This window comes from Rana temporaria, chromosome 12 (assembly GCF_905171775.1).
Source record: "Rana temporaria chromosome 12, aRanTem1.1, whole genome shotgun sequence".
NCBI classification, from domain to species: domain Eukaryota; kingdom Metazoa; phylum Chordata; class Amphibia; order Anura; family Ranidae; genus Rana; species Rana temporaria.
The window spans coordinates 90,317,418-90,339,979 of record NC_053500.1 but is presented as its reverse complement, the minus strand read 5'-3'; the positions used below and the strand labels follow the sequence as shown (position 1 = coordinate 90,339,979).

The 22,562-nt window shown below is 44.4% G+C and overlaps 1 protein-coding gene across 4 annotated transcripts in view; it reads left to right on the top strand.

The window, feature by feature from the left end:
• Nucleotides 1-22,562, top strand: part of COASY (Coenzyme A synthase) — an 855,545-nt gene that overhangs the window by 241,031 nt on the left and 591,952 nt on the right. For all 4 annotated transcript variants that reach the window (XM_040331793.1, XM_040331796.1, XM_040331792.1 and 1 more), the window contains exon 3: nt 12,099-12,313. In XM_040331793.1, coding sequence (XP_040187727.1) covers nt 12,099-12,313 — 215 coding nt within the window. The remainder of the gene's footprint in view (nt 1-12,098; nt 12,314-22,562) is intronic.

Below are 22,562 nucleotides of genomic sequence, written 5' to 3'. Positions count from 1 at the left end.
GGGACCAAGCAATGGATAAAGATTTCTCTCGGAGTCTATCAATTAGATGTAGGAAAAAAATATATTATAGAACTATGGATGACTTGAATAAATGATTTTAACATATTTGGGATAATATATTCGTGAAATATATATACATTACCACAATACTGACATCAATGCCCAGCATATGCAAATTGCCTAGCCGGAGATAGATCTCTGTATAAAGGGGGGATAAAAATGCACAGGAACTAGAGAAAATAAAGACCGAGTCTCCATAATCAGTCTTGTGAATGAAACCAAGGAAAAAAGTTAAGGCAAAAAGGGACAATTGTTAGTTGGTCACTTGCAAGAGACTGAAGGAGGTCTCTAAGTATTACTTTGGATATAATCTTCTAATATTGACATATATAAAACTAAATTCCAATTAATCATTGGATAGATAACAGTTGAGATCCAGTTCAATGTATAGGCCATGGGGCTGCATGCTCCAAAGTCTATATAGCCACATGGTCTCATTTTGACAGATAGCTCTTCTCATATGAGTGCCTCTCCAATGATTTGAGATCATGTCGATCCCATAAAACTTACACAGAGCTGGATCACTTTGGTGGTATTTTTTAAAGTGCCTAGGCACGCTGTGATTTGGGAATCCCTTTTTTTACATTCGCAAGGTGTTCGCTTATTCTCACTCTGAGTTTACGTGTTGTTCGACCAACGTATTGAAGAGCGCAGTGACACTCCAAAACGTAGGTCATATGGTCAGTTACACGTGATCAAGGGTTTGATTTTGAACTGTTCCTTTGTCACATTTGATTGGAAATGTGTCTCTCTCTTTGTGGCTCCGGGTTTTCTGGTGATATGACATGCCTTGCAGCGTGTACAATGATGGAAACCGGAACCATCTAGGAAGGTACTCAATTTTTTAGGGGGATCTGGTACATTTTTAGCTATCCGATTTCTAAGTCCTGGGGCCCTTCTGTATATAAATTTAGGTTTAGATGTAATTGATGGCATCAGATCTGGGTCTTTTAATAAGAGGGGTCAATGCTTCTTGAAAATGGTCTCTACCTGGCGATATTGTCGATGGAACCCTGAGATGAAGGCTACTTGGCCTTCAAACGTTTTTTTTGGGCTTGGTGGTTAGTAGAGACTCCCTTTCCATTTGGGACACCTGGGTTAATACTTTGGTCAGAGTTTCTCCAGAATACCCTTTTTCTAGAAATGTATTTGTCAGCATTTCTGCTTAATCTTCAAAATCTTCTCTTGTAGCACAATTGTGTCTAAGGCGCATACATTGGCCTTTTGGGATAGCTCCTATCTATTGAGGATGATGGCAGCTCGTAGTTGACACAAAACCATTTCTATCCGTTGTTTTAAAATACATTTTTGTTTCAAATTTCAAATCCTTTTTTGTAATGGTGAGATCTAGATAGTTGACTTTCTCTAGGCTGGTTTCTGCTGTAAACGTCAGGCCATATTTGTTGATATTCATATGGACAAAAAAAGTTTCTAGACTGGTAGCTGGACCTTCCCAGAATAGTAGCACATCATCTATGTACCTACGGTAGAAACACAAGAGATTTGATTTTGGTTGGAAAAAATACTTTCATGTTCCCATTTATTGAGGACTACATTTGCCACGCTGGGAGCATACCTTGCTCCCATGGCTACACCAATAGATTGATTGTAGTACTGGTGGTTTGCCCAAAAGAAATTATTGGTCATGGCCAATTGCAGGCCTTTGACCAAAAACCTGATCTGGGCTTTTTTCATTGTCGATTGTTTAGTCAAGGCCCATTTGATTGCCTCAAGTGCATCAGAATGTCTGATGTTGGTGTACAGGGATTCGATGTCAACTGTTAGAATAGTGGACTCTGTAGCTCGAAGATTCTTTAGTGCCACTATAAGGTCCTTGCTATCTTTCAGATAGGAGGAGCTCAGTGGAACTAGTATTTAAAAATTATCTTGTGAAAAGAGAGATTCGATGCCACTGATTATTGGCCTTCCAGGGGGATGTTCTCTATCTTTATGTATTTTGGGTAGTATATACATCACAGGAACTTTAGGGGCATATATCACCAGGTAATCTGCTTCTTTTTGGTTAAGGATTTTTCGAGCCAATCCCTCATTGATCCATTTAGAAAGTCGATCCTTTAGCTGCATTGTCGAGTTTCCATATAAGGGTGGATGTGTGGATGTGTCTCCCAGTAGCCTTTCCATTTCTAGATAATAGAACTCTTTGGTCAAAATCACCAGTCCTCCGCCTTTGTCAGCAGGTCTTATCACTATTTGTTTATTTTCTTCTAGGGATTTAATCCCTTCCCAGAGTTTTCTATTTGATGTATGTTGAGATATCTTTATCTCTCTGACATCATCTTGTACCATGGTTTTAAAGACTTCTATATGGTGATTCATGCCTTTTTTGGGATTAAATGTTGAATTGTTTTTGAGTCCGCTATGTTGGTATGTAGAATGTTGAGTAATTCCTTCACTATTGGTGGTTTCCCCTGCGAAATTTTTTTTAATGTTGAGTTTTCGGATGTATTTCTCAACATCAATGAAAATCTCAAACTTATCAATATTTTTCTCTGGTGCAAATTTCAACCCTTTTTGTAGTACCTCCAGTTCTGATCCTGAGAATTCTACCCCTGCTAGGTTGAAAATTCCTTCACTTAGTCCTCTCCTTTTTCTTTTTCGTTCTGCCTCGTCGTCTGCCAAATCTAATGCCCCACCATACTACCCTTATCCACAACCCTATCCAATGGATACCTACCATTGATATGCTACTCCCGATCCACGCCAGACAGAGAATGGCTACTATGAATCCAACCGCCAGTATTACCCACCTAGACCCCCTAGGGGAGGCTCTAGAGGTAATTTTAGAGGGAGACCAGCACCCTATCAAAACCAATACCAGGGGGGGGGGAATGGAGAGGTTGGAAGGAGCCTTACCATATCCCTCCCAGATCCCCCCAGTACCCAAAGGAACATATAGAAAAAGAGGCAGACGAGGATGAGGCAGAACGAAAAAGAAAGACTGGACTAAGTGAAGGAATTTTCAACCTAGCAGGGGTAGAATTCTCGGGATCAGAACTGGAGGTACTACAAACAGGGTTGAAATTTGCACCAGAGAAAAATATTGATAAGTTTGAGATTTTCATTGATGTTGAGAAATACATCAGAAAACTCAACATTAAAAATATTTCGCAGGGAAAACCAACAATAGTGAAGGAATTACTCAACATTCTACATACCAACATAGAGGACTCAAAAACAATTCAACATTTAATCCCAAAAAAGGCATGTATCACCATATAGAAGTCTTTAAAACCATGGTACAAGATGAGGTCAGAGAGATGGAGATATCTCAGCATACATCAAATAGAAAAATCTGGGAAGGGATTAAATCCCTAGAAGAAAATAAACAAATAGTGATAAGACCTGCTGACAAAGGCGGAGGACTGGTGATTTTGACCAAAGAGTTCTATTATCTAGAAATGGAAAGGCTACTGGGAGACACATCCACCTACCAACCCTTATATGGAAACCCGACAATGCAGCTAAAGGATCGACTTTCTGAATAGATCAATGAGGGATTGGCTCGAAAAATCCTTAACCAGAAAGATGCAGATTACCTGGTGATATCTGCCCCTAAAGTTCCTGTGATTTGTATATACTACCCAAAATACATAAAGATAGAGAACATCCCCCTGGAAGGCCAATAATCGGTGGCATCGAATCTCTCTTTTCACGAGTTGGCGAATATCTAGATAGTTTTTTTAAAATACTAGTTCCACTGAGCTCCTCCTATCTGAAAGATAGCAAGGACCTTATAGTGGCACTAAAGAATCTTCGAGCTACAGAGTCCACTATTCTAACAGTTGACATCGAATCCCTGTACACCAACATCAGACATTCTGATGCACTTGAGGCAATCAAATGGGCCTTGACTAAACAATCGACAATGAAAAAAGCCCAGATCAGGTTTTTGGTCAAAGGCCTGCAATTGGCCATGACCAATAATTTCTTTTGGGCAAACAACCAGTACTACAATCAATCTATTGGTGTAGCCATGGGAGCAAGGTATGCTCCCAGCGTGGCAAATGTAGTCCTCAATAAATGGGAACATGAAAGTATTTTTTCCAAACAAAATCAATCTCTGTGTTTCTACCGTAGGTACATAGATGATGTGCTACTATTCTGGGAAGGTCCAGCTACCAGTCTAGAAAGTTTTTTTGTCCATATGGATATCAACAAATATGGCCTGAAGTTTACAGCAGAAACCAGCCTAGAGAAAGTCAACTATGTAGATCTCACCATTACAAAAAAGGATTTGAAATTTGAAACAAAAACGTATTTTAAAACAACGGATAGAAATGGTTTTGTGCCAACTACGAGCTGCCATCATCCTCAATGGATAGGAGCTATCCCAAAAGGCCAATATATGCGCCTTAGACGCAATTGTGCTACAAGAGAAGATTTTGAAGATCAAGCAGAAATGCTGACAAATTTCTAGAAAAAGGGTATTCTGGAGAAACTCTGACCAAAGTATTAACCCAGGTGTCCCAAATGGAAAGGGAGTCTCTACTAACCACCAAGCCCAAAAAAACGTTTGAAGGCCAAGTAGCCTTCATCTCAGGGTTCCATCGACAATATCGCCAGGTAGAGACCATTTTCAAGAAGCATTGGCCCCTCTTATTAAAAGACCCAGATCTGATGCCATCAATTACATCTAAACCTAAATTTATATACAGAAGGGCCCCAGGACTTAGAAATCGGATAGCTAAAAATGTACCAGATCCCCCTAAAAAATTGAGTACCTTCCTAGATGGTTCCAGTTTCCATCATTGTACACGCTGCAAGGCATGTCATATCACCAGATAACCCGGAGTCACAAAGAAAAAGACACATTTCGAATCAAATGTGACAAAGGAACAGCTCAAAATCAAACCCTTGATCACATGTAACTCTGACCATGTGACCTACGTTTTGGAGTGCCCTCTTCAATACGTTGGTCGAACAACACGTAAACTCAGAGTGAGATTAAGCAAACGCCTTGCGAATATAAAAAAGGGATTCCCAAATCACAGCATGTCTAGGCACTTTAAAAAAATACCACCAAAGTGATCCAGCTCTGTGTAAGTTTTATGGGATCAACAAGATTTCAAATCATTGGAAAGGCACTCATATGAGAAGAGCTATCTCTCAAAATGAGACCATGTGGCTATATAGACTCAGGAGCATGCAGCACCATGGCCTAAACATTGAACTGGATCTCAACTGTTCTCTATCCAATGATTAATAGGAATTTAGTTCTATATATGTCAATATTAAAAGATTATATCTAAACTAATACTTAGAGACCTCCTTCAGTCTCTTGCAAGTGACCAACTAACAATTGTCCCTTTTTGCCTTAAAGCGGAGCTCCAGCCTAAAGTGGAACTCGCGCTGATCGGAACCCTCCCCCCTCCGTTGTCACATTTGACACCTTTCAGGGGGGTGCAGATACCTGTCTAAAGACAGGTATTTGCACCCACTTCCGGCCACACAGTTTCGGGTAAACTGCGGGCAGAGCGTCACCTCCCGTCCTCCCCCCATTGTGCTCTGGGAACACTCGGCTCCCAGAGCACAGCGGGAGCCAATCAGCGGCGCAGCGCAACTCGCGCATGCGCCGCAGGGAACCGGGTAGTGAAGCCGTAGCGCTTCATTTCCTGGTTTCCTCACTGAGGATGGCGGGGGGAAGCAACAGAGTGACGAGCGATCGCTCGTCCTCTGCTGCGGACGGCGCTGGACTCCAGGACAGGTAAGTGTCCTAATATTAAGTCGGCAGCTGCAGTATTTGTAGCTGCTGGCTTTTAATATTTTTTTTTCATGGCACATCCGCTTTAACTTTTTTCCTTGGTTTCATTCACAAGACAGATTATGGAGACTCGGTCTTCATTTTCTCTAGTTCCTGTGCATTTTTATCCCCCCTTTATACAGAGATCTATCTCCGGCTAGGCAATTTGCATATGCTGGGTATTGATGTCAGTATTGTGGTAATGTGTGTGTGTGTGTATATATTTCTTGAATATATTATCCCAAATATGTTAAAATCATTTATTCAATTCATCCATATTTCTATAATATATTTTTTACCTACATCTAATTGATAGACTCCGGGAGGAATCTTTATCCATTGCTTGGTCCCGTGCGAGTCAGCTCGCCACCTAGTGACCAAAAAAGATGCGTTCACCTTTTTATTTATACCATATATCTTTTTCCCCATTTTTCACTTTTTTCCATATCCCATTATATCGATGGCAATATTGAATTAGTGAGCTATGTTCGATTGATATAGATGTTGTTGGTAGCTTAGTGTTTGCAGATTCTTTATTGTAATATGCGGATACTGAAAATTGAGGTGTAATGCCCAAGCCGCCACTGGGACTGCGCTGTAATTGGCCGCGACCCTTGTCAATCCATAAGCACATATTCGCCTTCCACAAGTTAAATACACGTGACTACTGTGACCAGGCACGCCCCCCTGAAGACGTAACACTTACGAAACGATCGGCGGCGGCGTAGCCTGGTCACATGATTTTGATTCCCCTACCATCCGGCTTCCTGAACAGCTGACGGTGGAACGCGGACATACGTCGACACAGAGGTGGAGGTTTTTCTGTTTGTACTGACGATCCTGCAGACCCAGTGCCGGGATGGGCACTTTTTAATGTAAGTGGCCACTTGGCCCATGTTTGCTTTTATCTTTTTTTAAATAAAACCGGTTGCACGATGGAGTTGATTTTCTGTTTTCATGTCCCATCTTTGAAATTCTTGGAGGAAGAGGTGTCTATCTAATCAGCTGTGGACGCACCATATGCTTGCAGGCATTTATCTGCACAAGTGAGATTGACCTTCTTTTTCACTAAAGAGGTCCAATTGCTCTGGTAAGCACATTACCATTAATAAACACGTTTGGGTGTCGATCGCTGTAAATGGTGAAGGAACACTTAGAGGCACAAACCTTATGAGAAGAATTTTGATCGAATATTTTGATTACACAGTGGATATTTTATTGATTGTGTTGAAACACTTACCCTCCTCTTGGGTATCCACGGCTATCAAGTCATCACTTTACTTTTCTTTTTAAATTTGCTTTTAGTTTATTTTGGGCTTTGTGTGTCACATCACATTGTTCTTGTAAATTAAGTATTAATGAATTGTACCTGTTTTACCTAATTATATTATTATGTACACTGGTTATCAATTTATCCATTTCACTAGGTAATCACCTGTTGAGGAACATTTATTTTTATATTTACCACTGTCACTGTCAAAGTGAGTCTCACCCCACTTCCCACCAGCGCCCCCTACTAAAGGACATGGATTACTGGAACCATATTCTGTGGTCTGATGAGACTAAGATAAACTTATTTTGGTTCAGATGTGTCAAGCATTAGTGGCGGCAACCAAGTGCAAAGACAAGTGTCTTGCCTACAGTCAAGCATGGTGGTGGGAGTGTCATGGTCTGGGGCTGCATGAGTGCTGCCAGCACTGGGAGCTACAGTTCATTGAGGGAACCATGAATGCCAACATGAACTGTGACATACCGAAGCAGAGCACGATCCCCTCCCTTCGGAGACTGGGCCGCAGAGCTGTATTCCAACATAACGACCCCAAACACACCTTCAAGACTACCACTGCCTTGCTAAAGAAGCTGAGGGGAAAGGTGATGGACTGGCCAAGCATGTCTCCAGACCTAAACCCTTTTGAGCATCTGTGGGGCGTCCTCAAACAGTAGGTGGATTAGCGCAAGGTCGCTAACATCCACCAGACAGTGATGTCGTCATGGAGGCGTGGAAGAGGACTCCAGTTATGGACGTATTTGGTGAAAATGATTCTTCTCCCCAAATTGTTATACCTTTTCTGGCACACCCTCTATACATCCCCATACAGGTCTTCAAATTCATGGAATCTATCCTCAACATGCCCCTCCCAACACAAATTGTCAAGGCGAGCTCTGAAGTGTCCTGTCCACTTATGTGGCATTGCGTTACCCGACCTCGCCCTGTATTATTTTGCCTCTCAATTATCCCATTTATTCCCATTTATTTTACTTTAACCACGCAGACAGGCAAAGGTACTCCACCCTTGTATACTCTTCTTCTGTTTTTAGCCCAGTGGTCCATCCCTTCCAAGTTCTATTTTGTGGCACCTGTGAATCTTATTCCATCACTGTAAAATCTGGCAGCTGGTCATGTCCAACACTAAGGCCCTCTGATCACCCGCAACTTCCCGAATTGCTGACTGTCCCCGATTTATAACCTATGGATTGCTCGGGATTATATTTCTCTCACAGGTCATAGTCAATGGCTCGATTATATCATTCCAGGCTCTCAAGGGATGGTTTTGGTTTGCCTAATCATGTTCTTCTGTTACCTCCAACTCTGCCACGCTCTCAATTGCCATTCCAGTGACCCCATCCCCAGTATTTAGTCATTGTACCTGGTGCAAGTGGTCTTGGTTCGGAATTCCGAGTAGTTTTATTTCCTAATTTTTTGATCACCTTAGGTTATCATTGGCCACTGTTCAGGTGTACCAACTGATAATCCAAGTGGAAGACTGACTTGTGGGACTCGGCGGATGAGGACTGGGATAAGATATTGGCCTCCATATCCCGATCTGTACATCTCGCTACGAGCCTGTTATAGAGTGCACTGTCGCGCCTGCAGTATGCGACTACCCTGGCAAGGGATCTCTTTTTATCTAAATAAATATTGTTAAAATGTTACTTGCACCATCTGTTTTTTTTCTTATATATTCTATGATCTGGAGCTGCCTGCCAAGGAACCAGGAACCCAGGATTATCCATTAGAACCCAGGTGTGGTTCATAAGCATGCACAGACGAAGCTTGGTTGCAAGGTCGCACGCTCTAAGGCAGCCCTCAAAATTTACACTCGCCTGCTCGCATTTTGCTAGTAAATTTTGAGGGCTGGCGACTCGCGAGCGTGGGCTGCCTGGGAGCAGGGGGGGGGGCGAGCGAGGAGAGGAGAGTCGCCGCTGCCGCCGTCTGGTTGTTCAGAGCGTGGGGGAACATAACGGCTTTCAATTCAATAGCTGTGTTCCTGTCAAGTCTCTGATGTGAGGCTGAGTGGCAGAGAGGGCTACCCTTGCGGCTGAGTGCAGCGCTCCCCTGGGAGTGATACAGGGGATAAGGTGCCCAAAGGTGCACGGGTTGCCAGTAGTGCTGCAACAGGCTGATGAACAGAATGTGGCTAGGGTGCGCTGGGTAGCGATGTCAGTAGCCGTGCAAGAAGAAGTCCTGAGTAGGCGTTTGCAGAATAAACCAGGAGCAGGTTTCGCAGCCAGGCCAGAGGTCATATACCGGGAGACAGTTCAAGAGCAAACAGGAGGAAGCCGGGTCATAAACAGTGGGCAGTGGATCGAAGAATAGTCGGCCAAGCCAAGGTCAGAGCGAGGAGATAATCGGAATCACAGGTTAAGCAGAGGTCAAGCCAGGGGTTTAAAGGTAAACAGACACAGGAACACGGGAAGCTGACGACAATCCAGCAATTTGAGTCAGACTGTGGCAGCCTTTTATAGGCCAGCAGGGGGATCCACCTGTCACATGATGTGCCTATGACGGACATTTATTCTACTGGCAAGTTTGCCAGTACTTCCACGGCCATTTCACTGACAGTTCCCCGCCGCGCGCCATCATATACCACCCCTCCCCCTTGTCCAGGGCACTTTAATAGACAGATCACCCATCCCAGGATTGGACGGGTGATCTGTATCAAAGTTTCCCAGACAAAAGGGGAAGGGGCTGTATATGACGGCTTGCGGCGGGGAACACGGCTATTAAATTGGAAGCTGTTATGTTCCCCGCGCTTTGAACAACCAGGCTCCGGCTCAGGCTTCTCTCCTCTCTTACCCAGCACAGATAGGCTGCTATGGGGACATTTTACTGCATTGGGGACCCGTGGCTTCACTGGGGACACATGCTGCATTGGTAGACATAGGCAGGCTGCATTTTTGGGCATGGATAAAGTTGTAGTTAATATTTATTTTTATAACTTAATTCTGCATAAAACATTTAAGTGTAATTTCTTAAGATAATTTTAGGTGGCGTGTCTTGGGACGGGCCATGGTAGGGGTTTGCCGGGGCAACTGGTGGCGAGTACGCCTTGAGGCCTGGCTAGTAGCTCAGGACTTGAAATTTTGAGCCCTGCTCTAAGGTGAGCGTCCATTACCATAGGGCGCACCTGTGTGACTACACCTTGACATGACTTTTGGAACACTCACTGGGCCGTGTGTTGTATGAACTGTATTATAATCACCCTTGAATTTCTGCTACTGATTACATGCACTAAAGCGCTGTGGAATTTTTCATACATTTTTTTATCCACACTGAAGCACATTAGAATACTTTTATATGGACTTGTGTGTCATTTTTAAGGATTTGACTGTTTACCATTATTTATTATGCATGCTTATGCACCTTAGTGTGATGCGATTTTTTTTAATTGTGCGTTTTTTTTATGCTATTTATATATTTTTTTAATCATTATATATATTTACTTGTACTATTTGTTTGCACATATCTACATCACTTACTGGACACACATATCCCCCTTACTTTGTATAGTGGTGTGTGCACTATCATTTCATTAGCGCTGTGTTTTGTTCATTTTATGTAATTGTAAATTGTCAGATTGCCTTACACAATTCTACATTCTGCACAGGTCCTACCTTACATAGAAAAATACAAAACAGATTATAGTGCACACATACAAAAATGGCATTTATCCTGCAGGCTAGTTAAAAACACCTGAACATATTCAAAAATACGGGGGTTTGGCCACACTATATGGTCATATAGTGCTTAGCCCACTTACTGCGACAAAGTACCCTGAATTAGTGGGCTTAGCACTATATGACCATATAATGTGACCAAACCCTTGTATTTTTGAATATGTTCAGATGTTTTGAACTAGCTTTGCAGAATAAATGTCATTTGTGCGCTATAATCTGTTTTGTATGGTCTTTGATCTTATAGCAGCACCATCTTCGATGTATAGCATTTTTAGGATGTGCCACCCCCCCAAGTATGTTTTTGTATGCTTTACCTTACATAGATTCACCTTTCTAAAGACAAATCGGGTTACAGCCCAACCTGCTCCAAATGTGGAGACCCTGGGGGAACATTTCTATCACCTAAGATGGTCCTGCCCTCCAGGGCTACTGGTTGCAGGTGGTTAAACTCTATGCCCCCACCAGTGTCTACTAGGTCTCCTCTCCATCCCTGAAGAGAAAACATATTTAAATATATTTTTGCAAGAGTCCTTGTTCTTAGCCAGAATGCAAGTAGCCTGGTCCTGGATCAAGGAGTCTCCCCCTGCTATTCATCAATGCATTAGGGCTGTTAATGCTATTTTTCCCTACAAAAAAGTATTGTATTTACACAGAGGCTGCCCGATTTAAATGTTATTATTATTTAGGTACTTGTATAGCGCCGTCAATTTACGCAGCACTTTACATATACAATGTACATTCACATCAGTCCCTATCCTCAAGGAGCTTAAATAGAACAAAACATATGGGACAGGTGGCTGGCAGACTCCTCCACCTGCACCGATGAGGTCTAACCTTTATCTAATGTACGGAACTCGATGCCTCTCATGTTACACACTCTCACGCTACTTATCTTCACTGTTTGCCTGCCGCCCCACAGTGGGGTCTACTAAAATTCTTGCTGTACTATGCAGGGCTGTTTGTACCCAGATGGGGGGGTCAGTAATCAGTCATGTGGGTTATGGGTTATGGCTATCCTCGGTAACTAGACCTTTTACATTTTATACTCGGTACAGTTAAGTCAATGCTTTATACATTTGAAAGTGCCAGTTGCACTTTGTATTTGTATATTCTTTTTATTCTCAATAGACTTTTATTCTTAAAAAGAAAAAAAAAATTATATAAAAGTTTTTGTTTGTGCAAATTAGTCATAGAATTATTGCTGAGTTAACTGACGCAGCTGATGCTACTAAAATTTGTCTGGGCAACTAGGGATCAGGGATGTTTTTGCGAAATTCAAATACAGTGCAGCTTTAACTGCCGCTTTTTAATTTTCCAGATAAGATCCTGAAGGAGTTGATTGAGCCTTATGAGAAGAGAGTTAATAAACTGTCTCAGTTCCTGGTCGATGTGAAGCCCTCTCTTATATACGACATGGTGCCTATATCAGATCCTTATGGCCCTTCAATAACTGATCCAGACCTGAAATGTATTGTGGTCAGTGAAGAGACTCGTAAGGGAGGACTCTCTGTGAACAGGAGGCGTCTAGAAAATGTAAACCTTTTGTATATTGCTTTATGAAAGATCTATCTTATTTTGCTGTACATTTTTATTTAGGAAATTGATTATTTTAGTTTCATTATTTTAGTTTAACATTACTATGTACATTTTAGGAGCCAGGCAAGGCTCTAAAAACATATTAAGCCTATATTTTATAAAATTTTATATAGAGCCCCAATGTATATACTGTATAATCAGCCCTCAAAATTTCCACTCGCCTACTAGCATTTGGCGAGTGGATTTAAGCTGGGGGCGAGTGATGACAGGGCTGCATGACCAATCTCCCTCCAATCTGTGCCTACACTTAGAGTCCCGATGAGATTGGCGGCCGAAGAGGAAAGGTGCATGCTCGGGAAAAGTAGTCTGGTGAGCCGCGCACAGGCAGAGCAGTACACAGGTGCTCTCCTTACAATTCTCATTAAGCCATGGGACCTAACAGTATGACCTCTCTGAGCCTGCCCCCCAATGTAGCTGGAGAGCAGAAAGTAATGAGTGAGGTGGAGGATTGCAAAAATTACCACTCCGGTGCAGCGCTCACTGAAAGTTGCCCTGACATGAGAGCGGCAGCCTTCTAGTTTGTGCAGTTTTCTTCTCCTTGTGCTCTATGTAAGTGTCCAACAGTTTAGCCTGAGCACTGTGAACAGACTGGTCTCAATGTGTGCTGTGCGCTGTGCTATGGTGTCAATGGCTGTGCAGTTGTGTGGATCTCAGCGCTGGATTGTACTCCCCCCCCGCTGTGCTGCAGCTCCTCTCCTCTCTGCCAGCCTGAATAAAAGGGGGAAGTGGGGACATGCAAGCGTGGAGCCGCACACACAGGCTCCTGATGATGAGATAAATGGGAGAGAGAGAGAGGATGGATGGGAGTTGCAGAGGAGACAGCAAGAGAATGGGGAAGAGACCCAGTTCTAGTGCCCTGTCCCTCTGGTCTGCCCCCAGTGCCCTGTCCCTCTGGTCTGCCCCCAGTGCCCTGTCCCTCTGGTCTGCCCCCAGTGCCCTGTCCCTCTGGTCTGCCCCCAGTGCCCTGTCCCATTTTGTTAAAGTTGTTGTTGGTAATATTTAATTTTGTAACTTGATTCAGCATAAAACCTTGTCATTCCATGAGATAATCGACGAGGGCGTGTTTACGGGTGCAATTAGGCGCAGGGCAGTGTATGAATTGGGTGGGGCAACTGGTGGCGAGTAACTCTTGAGGCCTGGCTAGTAACTCAGGACTTGACATTTTGAGCCCTGGTATGATATAAAACTGAAGACCAAAGGAGATTACATTTTAGCCAAAATAACAAACATGATTATACTAACCTGCTCTGTGCAATGATTTTGCACAGAGCAGCCCTGATCTTATTTTGGGTCCCCCAGCCGGCTCTCCAGGCCACTCCTCTTTGGCGAGTGCCCCCCAGGGAAAAGTGGCTTTCATTGGTACCAATCTGTTCTCCACAGCTGTTTAATCTAGATGTGCAATTTGTTTCGGTCCATAAATGCTGACAAATTTTTGGTTATTCAGGGATTCAGATATATCTGAATCTCCAAATGAAATGGTAACAAATTTATTTGAAATTCCTTTAATTTTGTGTATTTGTTTTTTAACGAATTCCAAATTTTCGGGAAGAATTCGGATCGACCAATTTGTATTCTGTGTGACAAATAGCTGGTTGTTAAAGGGTCACTAAAGGAATTTTTTTTTTAGCTAAATAGCTTCCTTTACCTTACTGCAGTACTGGTTTCATGTCCTCATTGTTTGTTTTTGCTTTGAAGTAGATGTAATTCTGCTGTGATCTTCACACTTCCTGCTTGTCTGGCTCCTTATAATCACAGTACTGGGAGCTTTCTCACGGTGGTCTAAGCTGTCATTACTGTGTGTCTAAAACTTCCCAGAACCAATCAGATTCATTTTAAAAACAAAACACTGCCCTGGATTTGTTTGTTTTTGTTCTGTGTGTGTCTCTCTACTTCACAGAAACATGAAGCCAGTTTAAAAGTGAAAGTGAAACTAGAGGCACATTATATGATTGATTTTTATCTACTTTTAATCATTTTTAAAAAGGAATCGGTTAACTTTTACCCTGTAAACAGTAATTTCAGCAAAAACATTTTTTTCCTTTAGTGACCCTTTAAGAACTGCTCCTGGAAGTTGGCCACTGTGTCCTTAACAACTGATGACCTCCCATCCCACTCCTACCAGCAATGAAAAATGCAGAAAAAACCCTAGTATGGGATCTAGGACCGAAACAACTAATCGATTAATCGACAACTAATCGATTATAAAATTAATCAATTACTATTTTCATAACTGATTAATCGCCCAGTAACATAATAGGGTTTAAAAAAAAAAAACAGCCCTTTATAGTACAAAAAGAGAAAATCGCTACTGTAAGTATTACTTTTACTGTCCCACAGTACAAAATTAACCCCTTACAGTAGCGATTATTTGCTCTTTTTGTACCAATTTTAGTTTTTTTAACCCTATTATGTTACTAAACGTCTCAGGCCTGGGTCATCTCTGTTTTTTTTGGTGCTTTTTGCAGAAACACACTACAGTTCATTTACATGTTTTCCTATGGGACGCATTCTCATCCATGATTTTTTCAGCTTCTGCATATTTGGAAAGGGTCAAGGACTTTTTTTAATGCAAAACTATGTTTTCTCTTATCGTCCATGGATGGACACCGCTCCTTAAATCTTGACAAGTGGGTTATGTTCCCTGTTTACAGGAGAGGACTAGGCAGAAACATGTTAGATCATTAAATACATGTTACATTAACAGAGTTGAACAGCCCCGCCCAGGGGGCGGTCCTTCCAGACATAACCCTCCTCACTGCAGCATGCAGCCTCAGTTTCGTTCTGCCTAGCAAGGAGAATGGACGTATGGCTCCCTTTTGGGCCCAGCGCCCTGAGGAGAAATTTTATTTTATTTTCACTTTTTCTTGAATCTTCTTTCAACTGTTGGCTGAGTGACAGGCTGGATAATATAGATCTTTGTAGTCTACTCAGTCCGACCAGCAAGCGTGGGCACACCTATGCAAAGAGGCTTAGTCTGCCACGCCGTACCCCATGACTCCTGGGGTGGCCAGTGAGCTTTGCTCCGAGGTCCACATATGACTGGGCTGTGGTGTTGCTTCACTCAGTGAACCGGGCCGACAGCTACCTCCATTGCGGTTGTAGGTCTGTCAGGAATGCGTCAGCGAGTCCTCGCTCGGACGGGTAAGTACAGTCCCTCCTGCTTCGGTGGGTTGGTATGGCTGGGCATTCCTGGGGTTCGGGCGTCCTCTTCTCCTCTTTTCCCTGCTCTTTTCTCTCTGCTGCATTGTTAAAATTTTATTTTTTACATATACATGTGTTTTGGCATGACTCATGGAGTAAAGGGCATGGAGTAGCAGCCGTTTTGACATTTACTAAAGAAATACGCTGCTAGTGCAGTGTATTTCCTTAGTTACTAATGTGCTCCGTGCGCCCAGGAGAGGGTGCATTGTGCACCAGTACAGACCTGGCGCACGGCACATTGAAATGTAAATATCGGGGATTCGGGCGGGAGTTTATTAGGGGGGGAGGTGGGGGGATGCAGGGGAAGTGAAGTGACATGTGTTTGAATGTGTTTGGCGGGCCGAATTGAAAGGGAAAGTGTTTTTTGAAAACAGATCCCTGTACGCTTGCACAGTGCGCCTGAACCTCGGGAGGTTCATTTGCATACTGGGCATGCGCAGAGAGAAATTTCGGCGCTTCCCGTGCGCCTTGTCAGTACGCCGTGAAAATCTTGGTAAATACCAAGCGGCATACCCGTGAATGCGCTGCGTGACGCGGCGCACGGGAATCTCCGAACTGTTTTCAGCCATGAAGGGGAACTCCGCGCCAAATTTCAAACTTGAAATCGGCGCGTGTCCCCCTCCAGGGCTACATTAGGCTCTTAGGCTTGGTCCGGAACGTGAGGGGTTAACCCCACGCCAATTCGGCGCGGGGGTCCCCCCCCAGATCCAAACCAAGCCCTCATCCCAAGCACGCAGTCTGGCCCGGACAGGAATGGGGGTGGGGACGAGCGAGCGCCCCCCCCCCCCCCTGAGCCGTACCAGACCGCATGCCCTCAACATGGAGGAGTGTGTGCTGTGGGGGAGGGGGGCACTGCCCCCCCACCCCACAGCACTCTTGTCCCCATGTCGATAGGGACAAGAGCCTCTTCCCGACAACCCTTGCCATTGGTTGTCGGGGTATGCGGGCGGGGCTAATCGGAATCTGCGAGCTCCCTTTAATAAGGGGGCCCCCAGATACCGGCCCCCCACCCTATGTGAATGAGTATGGGGTACATCGTACCTCTACCCATTCACATGGGGGAAAGTGTAAAGTAAAATAAAACACCACACAATAAAATATTTTATTAAAGCGGTTGTAAACCGCATAAACTTTTTTTTTTTCCCCCAAACCTGCAATGCAAAAGGCATAATAGGCTAGTATGCACCGCATACTAGCCTATTATGAAATACTTACCTCGGAACGAGGTGTGTACCACTTACCTGGTCCACGCCGAGCAGGATGTCATCTTGCTCCGGCGTGTCTTCCGGGTATCGCCGCTCCAGCGCTGTGATTGGCTGGAGCGGCGATGACGTCACTCCCGCGCACGGGAGATTTAAAATCGGCAGGGTCCGGCGATGCCGGTCCTTCAGCCGTGGATTCCCCCCTGCGCATGCGCCGCCCGCATTGCGGGGGTAATATCTCCTAAACCGTGCAGGTTTAGGAGATATTCTCTTTACCTACAGGTAAGCCTTGTTGTAGGCTTACCTGTAGGTAAAAGTCCAAATAGTGGGTTTACAACCACTTTAATCAGCTCCGGAGCCCCCCCTTTCTTCTTTAGCTCTCGTGATTTCTGCCGGGGGAGGGCGCCATCCCTCGGTCCTCTCCGGAGCCTTCCGCCGGATGCCCCCACCCCATTTAAGCTCTTTTACATTAGGGGGGGGGGGCATCCGGACTTCGGGGTCTTCTGCCGGGGGATGGCGCCTATCCCCCGGTCTTTCCGGTGCCTTCCGCCAGGGTTCCGGTCTTCCTGGTCTTCTGCCGGGGGTGCGCCAACTCCCCGGTCTTTTCTCTTCTGTCTTCTCTGCTCCCTCTTCTGCCTGGCTCCCCTGCGGAGCCAGGGCTTTCTTCCGTCTTCTTTCTTCTCTCTTCCTTCTTCTGCCTGTCTCCTCCGGGAGCACAGGGCTTGTCTGCGCTGTCCTCTCCCTTCTCTTCCATTGGATGTTGACACGACGAGGTTCCGCGCTGACATGCCGTGTCAGCGGCGGGCATCGACTTATATAGGGCAATGCCACAATGTGACCTCAACCCATGTGACATCACATTCCCTGGGCATGATGGGAATGTGATGTCACATGGGTTGAGGTCACATGGTGGCATTGCCCTATATAAGTCCATGCCCGCTGCTCAGACGGCATTCCAGCGCCGGACCTCGTCGTGTCAACATCGAATGGAAGAGAAGGGAGAAAACAGCGGAGACAAGCCCTGTGCTCCGCGGAGGTGCGGAAGGCACCGAAGAAGCCCGCGTGTGTCGCCCCCCGGCGGAAAACACCGTAGAAGCCCGGGACCCTCCCCCAAAGGCAGGAGCCTCACTGGTGAAGGGGGTCCCGGTGAATTACGGCGCTGAAGACGGGGGTGGGGTGCAAGTGCACCCCCCCCGCAGAAACCGACGAAGCCCGGGACCCTCCCCCAAAGGCAGGAGCCTCACTGGTGAAGGGGGTCCCGGTGAATTAAGGCGCTGAAGAGGGGGGTGGGGTGCAAGTGCACCCCCCCGCAGAAACCGACGAAGCCCGGGACCCTCCCCCAAAGGCAAGGAGCCTCACTGGTGAAGGGGGTTCCGGCAGAAGATGGCGAAGCCCGGGGCCTAATGGGGTGGTGGTGGGGGGCCCCGGCAGAAGACCCCCGGCTGACTAATAAATTAATTTTTAAATGTGTGTGGTGTATTATTTTTTTCCATTTTTTTTCCCCAGGTGAATGGGAAGGGGTACAATGTACCCCATACTCATTCACATAGGGTGGGGGGCCGGAATCTGGGGGCCCCTTTATTAAAGGGGCCTCTCAGATTCTGATAAGCCCTCCGCCCGCATACCCCGACAACCAACGGCCAGGATTGTCGGGAAGAGGCTCTTGTCCCTATCGACATGGGGACAAGAGTGCTTTGGGGTGGGGGGCAGTGCCCCCCTCCCCCACAGCACACACTCCCCCATGTTGAGGGCATGTGGTCTGGTACGGCTCAGGAGGGGGGGGGGCGCTCGCTCGTCCCCACCCCCATTCCTGTCTGGCCAGACTGCGTGCCTGGGATAAGAGCTTGGTCTGGGTCTTGGGGGGGGGGGACCCCACGCTGTTTTTTTTTGCGCGGGTTTAACCCCTTATGTTCCAGACCAAGCCTAAGAGCCTGGTATGCACCTGGAGGGAACCCACTTTATTATTTTTTTTGGGTCTGGAGTTCCCCTTCATGAACAGCATTCTGTCATTTACCCATGTCAGTCCCACCCCCCCTTCAGTTAGAACACACCCAGGGAACATATTTAACCCCTCCCTCGCACCTAGTGTTAACCCCTTCCCTGCCAGTGGCATTTTTATAGTAAGCAATGCATTTTTACAGCACTGATCGCTAGAAAAATGCCAATGGTGCCAGTACCGATAAAAATCGCTGATCGCCGCAATAACTAGTTAAAACAAAAAAAAGCCATATTTTGTAGACGCTATAACTTTTGCCAAAACCAAACACTAAATGCGATTTGCGATTTTTTGGAACTAAAAAGATGTAGAATACGTATCGGCCTAAACTGAGGGTTTTTTTATTTTTTAGAATATATATTTTTGAGGATATTTATTATAGCAAAAAGTAAAAATAATTCTTTATTTTTTAAAATTGTCGCTCTATTTTTGGTTAGAGCTCTAAAAAAAAACAAAAAAACGCAGAAGTGATCAAATACCACCAAAATAAAGCTCTCTTTGTGGGGAAAAAAAAAGGTTGCCAATTTTGTTTGGGAGCCACGTCGCACGACTGCGCAATTGTCAGTTAAAGCGACGCCGTGCCGAATCACAAAAACTGGCCCGGTCATTGACCAGCAATATGGTCCGGGGCTCAAGTGGTTAAAAATTAACAAAACACTAAAGTTAGCCCAATTTTTGGGGATAATGTGAAAGATGATGTTACACCGAGTAAATAGATACCTTACATGTCACGCTTTACTATTGGAAACACTGCTGCAATGGGGCCAAAATTCATTCCGTGAATATCCCCATAGGCGACCTTTTTCTTTTTTTTTCAGGTTTCCAGTTTATAGTTACAAAGAAGGTCTAGTGCTAAAAGTATTGCTCTTGCTCTAACGCACGCGTCAATACCTCACATGTGTGGTTTGAATATGTGGGCGGGACTTACGCAAGTCCCGCCCACATATATAAACATCGTTCAAACCACACATGTGAGGTATTGACGCGTGCGTTAGAGCGAGAGCAATACTTTTACCACTAGACCTTCTTTGTAACTATAAACTGGTAACCTGAAAAAAAAAGAAAAAGGTCGCCTATGGGGATATTCACGGAATTAATTTTGGCCCCATTGCAGGAGTGTTTCCAATAGTAAAGCGTGACATGTAAGGTATCTATTTACTCGGTGTAACATCATCTTTCACATTATCACCAAAAATTGGGCTAACTTTAGTGTTTTGTTAATTTTTAACCACTTGAGCCCCGGACCATATTGCTGGTCAATGACCGGGCCAGACTGGAAAGCATGAGATCAGGGGAAAAAAAAAAAAAAAACTCATGCCATTGCAGCTTGGTTCCTACATGTGTGATGAACTGAGTCTGCTCAAACACTTAGAAAAAATCCTTTCTTTTTAAAAGGTGAAAATCACTTTGATGGTCATAGAGCGTGGGTTGGGTTAATTAACCAGGTGTAAGCTCACCCACACTAGAGACTGCAATTTGTTCATGTGATTTCAATTGCTTCATTACTAGCACATGTTATAAAAACCGTGCATCGATCAGTCCTCAGCTGCCCTCATAGGGGCAGGCAGAAATGCTGTTGCGGAACACAAATGTGGTTTGTTGCATGGGTTTTTATTTTGCCAATGGTTTTTGTTTATTTTTAAATGATGTTCACTTTGATGTATTTGTCTCTGTGGCCTTATTTTATGAAAAAATTGTGAAGATGTTGCGACTTTAAATCTGTTTATTTTGAGTTTTGAAATGTATTTTTGTTTGTGTGTGTTTGTTTTTTTTTTTTTCTTTCCTTGTTTTGTTGACCAATAAAAATTACTTTAAAATTTTGAAGTTTGTTTTTTGTTACTTTTTCATGCAACATATTTTGACAGCTGCAGCTGAAATAGGTTTGGGCCTAACAAATTAGGTGTGATTTTTGTCTAAGCTTCTTTCCTGGTGTGTAATCATGAAATGTTTGCCATGTTTATTCCCCATGACTTTAAAGACAAACTGGTAAGTATTTTCTTTTTTCTGCAGTGGTCCTCAGCCCTCAAGTACCCCCGACAGGACATGTTTTGTGGATTTCTCTTATCAAGAATTGCTGTCCAGACTGTCTTTTAAAGCACATGTGCAAGATGAAGGAAAACCTGCAAACATGGCCTGTGGGGGGGGGGGGGGCTATTGGTGGACAGGCTTGAAGTGCTGATTTACAGCACTGTGCTTAAATCTATGGCAAGGCAATCCTATTCTAATTGTGGGTGTTTGAGGGAAGCCAAGTGAGTGTTAGAACCCCTGCTTGTGTTTTTTTTTTTGGGTTGAGCTTTGTGTCCCTTTTCTTAAAATTGGCTTCACTTCCTGTCACACAGCTGAACAGGAAGTGAGGTTAAAACCCTACCAGTGTCTTTTCCTGGGGACACAGGTCAATCTAACTAGTGTCCCCATTAAGCAAATTGCACTCCAGCACTGCTGTGTACACCCCAAATCATGGGTCTTCAAACTACGGCCCTCCAGTTGTTCAGGAACTACAATTCCCATCATGCCTAGTCATGTCTGTGAATGTCAGTGCATTACAAGGCCTCATGGGATGTGTAGTTCTACAACAGCTGGAGGGCCGTAGTTTGAGAATCCCTGCCCCATAGATTATTTAGTTTGGGGTTTAGTAAAGGCAAAGCCACTCTGCAGTACAAGCATAGTTGCTGAAAATCAGAGAGGAAGCACTGATGGTTTTAACATCCAATCCTGTAGAAGCAAAGTTGTTTTGTTTTCTTCCTTGCTTTGCACTTGTAGTGCAAAGTGGATTTGCCTTTAGTAAATGGACCCCAAAGTCCAAGATCCCTAATAATTTGGGGTGTACACAGCAAAATGCTAGAGTGCAATTTACATAATGGGAAACTATTTAGATTGATCTCTGTGTCCCCAAGAAAAGATATTAGTAAGGTTTTACCCTCACTTCCTGTTTGGCTATGTGACAGGAAGTGAATGAATTTGAATTAGAAAGGGTGAAGACACCTCACAAATGTTCTCACTATCAGGGGTGCAGACATCCCCAAAAAAATGAGCAGATAATACTTATTTGCAAATTAATATTTTTTTAGTTAACATTGGGTGGGGTGCTCTAACACACACATTCCTACATATTAGCCACGCTGTATCCTGGCCTTTTGGCATGGTTATATTTTCTTAGGCCTCTCAATAAAACTCTATGAAATTTGTGCTTAAACTAGAACCAGGGGCGGACTGACAACTCATGGGGCCCCCGGGCAATAGAAGAGTATGGGGCCCTTCTGGCTTACAGATGGCCACCACGCCAGGAGGTAGTGCAGAGGCGGGCAGCTAAAATCTTGGGATATTCACATTAAAAGCATGTAATTTTCGGACATATCAGGGACAGATCTAAAAAAACACAGATTTTTACATACTGTCCCTGGTTTTACTGAGCCTGGCAACCCGGATGGGGCCCCCTAGTGGCATGGGGCCCTCGGGCAGTGCCCGAGTGACTCAATGGTCAGTCCGCCCCTGACTAGAACTATAATCAACACGTTTTATTTTCTTTAATTTTGGATAGAGTGAGGGAGGGTTATAGGCCCTGTCAGTTTATTTTGTATTATCTGTGTCCAATTGGGGAGATTTGCCTTCACTTCCTGCCCCATAGCCAAACAGGAAGTGAGAGAAAAACTATGCAAATTAACCACTTCCCGCCCAGCCTATGGCCGATTTACGTCCGGGAAGTGGTTACACAATCCTGACAGGACGTCCTGCAGGATTTCATGCCGCGCGCGCCTGTGGTCAGTCAGTCTGACACCCTGCATCTCCG